This window comes from Stegastes partitus, unplaced genomic scaffold, assembly GCF_000690725.1.
Source record: "Stegastes partitus isolate 25-593 unplaced genomic scaffold, Stegastes_partitus-1.0.2 Scaffold710, whole genome shotgun sequence".
In the NCBI taxonomy this organism is placed as follows: domain Eukaryota; kingdom Metazoa; phylum Chordata; class Actinopteri; family Pomacentridae; genus Stegastes; species Stegastes partitus.
In genome coordinates, this window is record NW_007578441.1 from 98,171 (window position 1) to 107,466 (window position 9,296).

The 9,296-nt window shown below is 44.7% G+C and overlaps 1 protein-coding gene across 2 annotated transcripts in view; it reads left to right on the forward strand.

Annotated features, from left to right (window-relative positions):
• samd11 (sterile alpha motif domain containing 11) overlaps positions 1-9,296 on the forward strand; it is a 54,813-nt gene that overhangs the window by 31,156 nt on the left and 14,361 nt on the right. For both annotated transcript variants that reach the window (XM_008291024.1, XM_008291025.1), the window contains exon 6: positions 3,162-3,326. In XM_008291024.1, the coding sequence (XP_008289246.1) occupies positions 3,162-3,326 (165 nt within the window). The remainder of the gene's footprint in view (positions 1-3,161; positions 3,327-9,296) is intronic.

The following is a 9,296-nucleotide window of genomic DNA, read 5'->3' on the forward strand; positions in this document are numbered from 1 at the left end:
ATGCAAGTCGAGCAAGCTGATTGGTTGATCCAGCTTCCTACTGGGAAGGGAGGCAGTTTGAAACATGAAGGAACCTGAAGCCGCTACTGAAGCAGTTTCACTTTCTCACGTACTTGAAGACACACTTCTCTTTTTCAGCCCAGTAGTTTCTCTTATACACTTACAGGTGCTTATATGTGCATTACAGGAAGTCAGTAAAGGGTTAGTTAACCTAAATTACATAAACATCGCTCTTGCTTAGTTATCTGCAGAGTCTGGGATTCTGCTGCTGCCTCAGTAACATGGATATTTTTGGTGCTCAAAACATAAGACGTGTGATCTTAGAAAAAATGCTTCAGCTTTTCTTTGAATGTGCAGTGCCTGAATTACTCAGGTCAATTTACAGGCTTCATGTTCAACAGATATCTTTGGGACTGTTTTTCTACCAAGAGTAAATGAAAACTGTGATTTGAGTTAACTGATCCTTTAACAGAAAAACAGAGCATGGTGAGCAGGGCGACTGTCCTGTCTGCTTTCCCCCAAACCCACAGAAATATCCGTAGCCGCACATGCTGTTGTAAACAGACGCTTTCTCCGGTTGCTCTCCAGGCGAAATTAGCACAGCATAAATGACGGACCTTGACAAGGCACACCTTGGCAAGACAATGCCCCTCTGTAGAGCTGCAATCCGGTCGCTATCCTCTATTATTCATATCTCCCTCGTGTGGTGTGAAACCAGGCGCCCGGCATGGAGCCGGCACAGCCATCGAGTCTGTCCCTCTGGGCTCCTGAGGAAGACTTCCTGACTGATGCATTATACAGCAGCAAAACCAAGGACAGCTCACCACACGTTCAGCATTATCTCTGCAGGCCTATGTACAACATGCATACGCACATACTTATTAGTATTTGACATATTAAATGCTGTTTTCTGATTTTTACATCTTGGATAGGAGACAGCATTTGTGTCAGGGAATGTGGAGCTTAGACTGAGGTGTGTGGAGCCCAGCGTGAGCCCAGTTTTGACCTTTGCCCACTGTGTGACCTCTGACCGACGCCAGACCCGCCTGGAGCCTCTTCCTCTTTCTCTGTGTATAGAAGCACTCATTCCTGGCCATTATCGTCTTACTTAGACACAACCCTGCTTCTGAAAGATGCATGGGTTTGTTATTGGTTGGGAAGAGAGCGTGCGTGTTTATAAGTCTGTTTGTGTACTCAGGCTTGGCTTCCTTTTAAGGCAAATGGGGCTTGTGTGTTTTTATTTTGACTTTGTGTTTCTGTGCCTCTCAGAGTATGCGTGGTTAGGTTTTCTGGCTTTTAAATCAAACAGCCGCCGTATATGCCTTGCATATATTCTTCCTTTTTTGCTGCATATTCACATAAGCAAGACGGATAAAGAAGACTGTGTGAGTGTGTGTGCAGGCTGCTGTCCACAGAGGTGCATTTAAGCCATTTCAAAACATTGCTGATCCTGTGTCTTAACCTTGAGCTCTGTCCACACCCAAGGCCTGACTCGGCACCTGTGTGTGCGCGTGCGTTTGCGTTATCTATTGTGTGTTATCTTCTTGACTCCGAGTCTGGCGACAGACGCTATCCTTTAATGACTAATGCAGGTGGAGAAATAGACTAAAAGAGAGACTGAGAGGGTAGCGTAAGGATGGAGCCAGAGAGATTGGATGCCGCTGTGTAAATGATGTCTGTTTTTCTTTCAGTTGCAAAGTCGGCACCCCCTGCTGTGTTTAGAGAGCAGGAAAACTTTAGACAGGCACAGACTAGTTGCGCACACACACGTGCACACAAACACATACACTTGGAGGACCTTGGGTGGATTAGCTGGAGCTTGGCAGTGGAGACAGAGATGCTTGCGTGTTCGCTTCCTCCCTCACCACCTCCACCCCACCTCCGCTCCTCAGCGCCACTCCTGCTCGCCTGCCCGGGGCCAGACTCAGGTTTCAATAAGGAGGAGGGTGGTAAAAATAACCCCTGCTTTCCTTTGCCTCCTCCTCCTCCTCTGTCTCCCTCTTCTAACTCCCTAACCACCTCCCCATATCCCCCACCACCCTTACCTTAGATCATGTTACTATTGACAGAGAGGGGGAGGAGGGAGGTCAGAGAGAGATTAAGTATGGGGACTGACAGCTAGATAGATATCATACACCACATCGTCTTCACAACACCTTAAACACAGCACAGGAGCTCTGCACACACACACACACACACACACACACACACACACACACACACGCAGCGGTAGAAGTGTTTTGTGTTCTTTTGGGGTTTTCTTTTTTGTAGTTTTTATTACATACGGTCAAAATACAATATCGCAAAACAATTCTACTTATGACCTTGCAGTGTTTGCATGGATGCTGCTGTGCTTTGTGTCAGTGGAATCGTGAGTTCACGATGGGGTCAGGCTCAGCGCATTAACAATGCATGTGTGTATGTGTGCAGCTTTATGTGTAGAAGCTTCCAGGCCATCGGTGTCATATACTTAATGAATGATCTGTGTAGAAGCATGTCCTCAAGCTGATGTTTGAAGACTGCAGTGCGTCAGAAAGAGCAGTAATCAGCAAAAAAAAATTGCAAGTTTGTGATGTTTCTTTTTATTCCAACCTGTTTTCAGCCCAAATCCCCAAATGTGACACTCCGTCCTTTCAGATTTTCCACTCTTATTCTGGTGTGTGAGCGGAGATGCTGCTCAGAGGAATTATTATGCAAAAAATGCAAGCTGGCTCCTGGACAGCAGTGAATGAGTCCTCCATTGAGAAAAAATTAGACTCACGAGTATTACATTAACTTCTTATCTTGATGATTATGGGATCAACTCAGGGTATAGTTTGACTGAATGATTAACAGATGGATTTGATGTTGGGTTTACTGATGTCCTGAAATAGCTTTTTAGCTACTGGACTACACATTTTCTAAATATGGGACCTCTGGTTGCCATTTGGAACCACCAGTGGTTTGAAGCTGCATACAGAAGTAAATCTGAGGTTTACAGTTATGACTGACATGGAAATAAACGTGAACTCAGATAAATACACGAGGTTTTATCTAATCGTATGCTGAAAATCTAGTTTATAGTACACTAAAGTAATAAGTTGATAGTATAATTAGACCCTGCAGTTTCTGATGAGTTGGTTATTGACAGTCCCTGATATATGTCTCTTTCCTCTCTTCAGAAAACTCTCAGAGCCCGGTGGTGGAGGCAGGCGGCAGCCACGGCCACATGAGCCCTGAGGAGCATTACAGGCGCATGATGTCAGCGCTCAGCGAGCAAGGGTCCTACGAGGAGCAGCAGCAACGCCTCTACCAGCTAGCGAGCAGCATGGGTCTGCCCGGCCACGGTCAGTCAACATGCTCTGTTTTTGTACTTGTTTTTGTGTGTGTGTGTGTGTGTGTGTGGACGTCATCATCCTCGCTATTATAATATGCAACACAGGGTTGGGCAATATAGCTGAAAAACCGATTACGATAATTTTTTCATATAAGTCGATGATGCATTTTAAATGAAAACTAGGGGGAAAGAGACTTAATTAGAAGTACCACAGTAATCAATTTATCAAGGTACACAGGAAATGATTTTATGATGTCACACATGAAAAGGTTAAGGTTCAACGTGGCTGCTTGCATCGGCCTCTATGAACATAAAGTTCCTCAGCCCTCGAAGCAGGGCCTGTGTGGAGGTGGTTGTGGGGGAATCGGGGTTGTGGGTGTTTTTAAATCCTGAAGCCCATCTCGAAAGTAAAAACTACCAGCCCCTGCAGGCCCATGCAGATCAGTGAAATCACAACCACAGGTGGCTGCAGACGAGCGCACCTTGAGAAACCTGCCCGGAAGCCAAAAGGAACAGCAACGGAAAGTAGCACGCTCCATTATCAAAGTTTGACAGGCAGTTTAAGAAGCAGGGAGCTCCCTGGGAGTTTGTTCATGCAACTGAGTTTTGAATTTCCATTCTGTGCTTTTATGGCACTTTGCATCAGATGCATTTAAATGCAACTCAGAACATTCTGTTGAATGATGAATACCCCTATACATATCACTATCATTTTATCGCCCAGACCTAATGCACCGTATGCACCTCAGTGCTCGGTTGATTTTTAAATTCTGGGTGGCGTTTCCAATTCCATCAGTAAGAAGTGTCTCATGAAAGATCTAAATGTATTTTTCTTTACTTTTTTTTTTGGTTTTTTGTTAAGTAACTTGAGATTTACTTCAGACTAAAAGAGTTTCCTTAAGAAGTACGTCACCAGCTTCTAGAAAAAAAAAAACACCTTTTCCATCACCTGTCACCAAGTCGCTGAGGTGCAGTGCTGCTTTGTAACCCCAGAGTGTAGCACAGTGTTCAGAGCACCATGTTAAGGTGTGCCACATTGCTGCCATTGTAAAACCCCAGCCATGGAGACGGCTGACATTTCTATTTGCGGTGCTTGCCCACCCAGTGTCAAAGTGTCACTCAGGGTGATTTCTGACCACCCTGACTCTCCGTTGTTAACAACACCCACAAGCCTTCAAATGCATCAACGCCGTGATTGATCCGTGAGCTCTCATTGGCTGCCTGCCAACCCTTTAAATCTCCCAACACCCCGGAAACCACCAGTGTGTCGCACATTTACTCAATTTCTACAGACATAAAATTTACTGGTTTTAGCTTGAGAGAATTGTAGTTTGACGGGGGGAAAAAAGAAAATGAGAAAAGTTTCCTCGTTTGGATTTTATAAGTTGGCTTTATATTCATTTCACTGTGTCTGCCATTAAATGTTAACCTTTTTCTCACATTTTTCTAAAGAATGTAACATTAAGTCCTACCAGTCTTTATGAGCTCCTTCGCAGTAGCATAAATCCAATCGATGCTCCGGCTGAATTGTAGTTTGAGCTACTTTTATTTTTATTTGATTAGTAATGATTTTTAATTGCTGGCTGCAAATCTAGGGGGCGAAGCCTATAAATGCTTTAATTGCCTTTTCCCTGTGTCTTAGAGGAGTTGGAGGCAAAATGCAGTGCATTGTGGGAGTTTTTATGGCCCAGGGCTCAGTCTGATCGCTGGCTTCCTTTCCCAGAAGCCTCGTCGGTTTTGAGGCAGGCGTTCTGGCGAAGTACAGACACAGACTCGCTGCCTTTCTTCACTTCCACATTCCAAATCGTTTGATAGTTTCCACACTATCCTTTATTCTGAACACGTGCATTCTTCTTCCAAGGCGCACTTAAAAGTCGTCTATGTGCAGAAGAAGAAGAAGGAAGCGACACCAGGAATAGGAGTAAAGAAAAAAAAACTGAAGAGAGGAATGGTCAAAGGAAATGATGAAGAAATAGAGATGAGGGAAGAGTGCATAAATAACTCCTCCTGGAGCAAAAATAAGTAAAACAAAAAAAACACAAGTTTACTGTTTGCTTGTCACACTCTTAAATTCGACTACGAATTCAAAACACAACTTCTTGGTAAGATTTTCTTACCTCTAAGTGGTCGAGGACCCATAGGTAGCCCAGGCTTTGCCACGCCTCTGATACTGCTAATATTCCTTCCTGCCACACCTGGCGGCTTCCTTTGTTTATCGACGGACTGTTTGCAAGTTTGTTTTTTGCACGCATTGTAACACTACCTCCACATCCTCCCGCTCTCCAATTAACGGGTGGAGCTTGTTAAGAAACTGACACTCTCAGACACCGGCAGTCTAGGAGTTGGGACGGAGGGATGGCTGTTTTGTCTCTCGAGAGGCTGACGTGAATCATTTCAGCGAGAGCCCCTTGACATTGACCTGGTCTCCAATGGGGCCCCCCCCGTGACCCCCTCCTCCCCACCCTCCTCCCCCCCTCGGGCCCCTCATCCCTCCTATACATCTCCCTCTCAAGCTTGCTTTTATACCCCCTCCCTGCTTCCTCCTCCTTTTCCTTACCGCCAACTCTCCCTTTAGCCTTGGTCCCCGCAGAGCATCCTTTCATGTGTTTGAAGTGTAGGGCACAGAAAATGAAAGTGTGTGTGCGTGAAAGAGGCGGGGGTGAAGAGGAACTCTGTGTGCATATGCCTGGTTGTGTGCGTGGATGTGTAGGTGCAAGGTGTTGTTTGAGAGGCTCTCTCTGGACCTGATGGGCAAAAGAAGAGTCGGGGAAAAGGAGTGGAGGGGCTGAAATTGGGGGGTGGTGGAGGTGGAGGGGCGGCAGGGTTGTAGAAATGGCCAGGAGGGCTTTCCCTCCCTCTTCATATGATGAAAGGAGAGCGAGGGGAGGGAGAAAAGAAAATGAGAGGTGGGGGTAGAGATCCAGATGAAAGTGGAAGGAGGGGTGGGATGGAGGGTGCGTTCGTCTGTTTTGTCTCCTGCAGTTCAGTCCGCATTGAAACATGGAGCTGTACACAGCATCTCTTAAGCACCGTCCCAAAAAAGTAGAAAACTCAGGCGTGAGATTGGTCACATTGGACAAAAGCGTTCAGTGTGACAGACTCGCCACATATTTACAGCTTGCGTGAGCCTGTGATACTCAGTAAATGCCTTTTCCTGAAAAGATGCTTAATTTTCTGGTGTATGGTGCGCTTTAGCGGATGGATGTTGGCTTTTGTGTACCTGCCAGTCCACCAAATCCATCACGAGGCCGGCCAAGCTGTATCAGCAAAGCGCTCCCCTGCATTCTCGTACTGAGGAAAACCCGGCTTAACTGAGGGGATTTAGGCCCAACTCCAGGAATGACGGTGGGGAGAAAAATGGGGTGGCACAAAAGAGGGATAAGTGGAATGGGTCCGAATGGCGAACTGGGACTTCCCAAAATAAGTAAGAGTGTTTGTGTGTCCTCAATTAGGACTCTAATTTGTAGTCAGAGGGACTCTCCTCTTGTGTCCCAGCAGCTGCATCACGAGACAAGAGTTTTAGAGGGGAAAACTCTGAATCCGAGTGCTGTAGACACACATACACCAGCACACAGAAGGGTAGAGCCCCAGGTGACCCTGCTCCTCTTGGTTTACATGAAAGAGAATTAGAGAGAGAGGGCCAGCGAGAGAGCAATATATGAACCCAGAGTTGAAGTAAAGCTTTACAAGCACAGACTGGATAAGTAGAGAAAGGAGTAACAGGAGAAACAGAAGAAATAATAGACAGAAATTATCCAAACAAATTGGGAATTTCCACAGGTGATACCAGAAGTGTGAATAGAAATTCAAAGAACTCCAAAACACCAAAGATGGCGGTTATATATTGCATGTCCTGCTCCTTCTGCCACAAAGCAAATTGTGGTGTTGTACTGACACAAGCTCAGTGTTGTGAAACCTGTGGGGGAAAAAAACACCTTTTCACCTTATTTTGGAGCAAAGTCACCAAACTTTTAATCAGATTTGACTGGTGATCCTATACATGTAGGGTTTTTTTTTTTTGTCTCAGGGACCATTGGAATTGCACTTATCTCCTCTTTCATTTAGATTGAGGTCTGGTCTTGTTAGCCCACAATAACTGCCTGGAGGTGTTTTACCAACAAGGCTCCAAAGAGGCGAGACTTGCCTATGAGAACTTTAGCTAGACAGTTTGTATGGTCTGGATTTAAATGAGCACTTCACCAGTTTCACCTGTCAAATTCAATGCCATTGCAAGCTCACATCTTGGGTTTTCAGACTGATTTTTATGTTTTTAGACTAAGTACAACTTAGTCATTTGAATGAAGTGAAACAACTTTTCAGTTTTGAAAATTGCCGAAGATGTAACCAAACAAAGAAAATCATTTGTAAAAGCTGAAATGCCATGATGTTTTTTTTTGTTTTTTGTTTTTTTAAAATAGTAATTTGAGGTCTGCTGATGAAATGTGGGCACATAATCTCAGTATATTTAATATACTACAGCCCCTGGACAAAGTCTGTTTACTAATAACAGAGAACTACTCAGCCTGCTTAAGTCCTGCTCAACAGACTGACCATGTGGAGTTTAAAAGGTGTCGGGGTTTATAAGGCAGAGTGTAGCCAAAGGCACGATAGGAAGTGTAGAATCCCGTGTTTTGGGTCCATGGTGACCCAGAGAGCTCAATGCACTGCAACTTAACCCTCTGAACCTTCAGCAGTTTGTCACCGTTTTTTGCTCCTGTCACATTTTCAGTCACTGTGGGCTCATTTTTCACTGTAACCTGAAGTCCCACACCTCTATGGAAACAGCACAACTGTGGCTAGAAGTAGAGGGAACTTAAATATGTCTTTTCTGCAGTATATCACAGTTATGATGCCATTAATAAGAAAAGAAAAGAGCAAACGCTGTGTTTCTTTGATAATTTATTTCACAAAAATGAAAAAGAAACTGGAATCAACAAGCACCACATTGTCCTAAACACCCAAAGGTGTTATATATTTTACTGTTTTGATTTTTAACTTGAACACGCGTCTCCTGTATGTTCTGTGTAAACACAGCCTGCAGTTCAGCCGAAAAGTCCCTGAATTTTACTCACAGGGCTGTTGGTTGCAGCTGAGTTAGCCACAGCTTCACAGCAACTGAGAAACAGAATTTGAGAATTTGGTGCAAAGTAGATTTTTTTGAGAACTTTTTAAATGATAAATGTAGAATTAAGTAGATTTGATGAAATGTCTAGATTTTAAGCTTAATTTTTTTTGGTTCATTTTTGTGAACAGACCTAAAGTCACACATGTTAAGTTTAAAGAAAGTGCAAAAAATCTGATGATTGTTTCTGTTTTTACAGATTCTGGCTCTGATCATTTCTGTCAGTTTTAGCAATTTTCTCCTTTTTAAAAAAAAAATAGATAACATGCCTTTTAACGTGTCAGGGGGTGAGTTAGAGTTCAGAGGTCTGAAGCCAAAAGTTTGTGTCCTCTATGTTTAGTACTGAGGCTGGAAGGATGATCAGGACGGCTTTGCCTCTGCAGCATCGATTTTGACCGGTCTTTTCTTTCTGTTTTTTTTTTTTAAATCCGTAAGTTATAGAAGTGCAATACTAAAAAATGCTGAAGCGCTCCTTTAACTGAGCCAGTCAGAAAATAATTGGTGAGGTGGAATTGTGACCATAGGAAACTCGTAGAGATCACCTCTTGCGCCGTGTCGCCGCTGCACCATGCATGCAAGTGTGTGTGTGTCTGTGTGTGTGTGTGTGTGCGCGTGTGTGTGTGCGTGTGTGCTCTGGGGCTTCAGTTCCCTCTGATCCCTCCCTTATCTCTCACAGCCTGCCCCCCTCACCACCACCACCACCACCACCAACCTCAACCACACACACACACACACACACACACGAACACACACACCCGCCCTTGTCTGCCGCCAGCCGAGTCCCCTGCGGCCTGGCGCAGCAAACAGATCGATACACCGGAGCTAGGCCGCATTAATATCTGTCGCTTCACCCCCCCT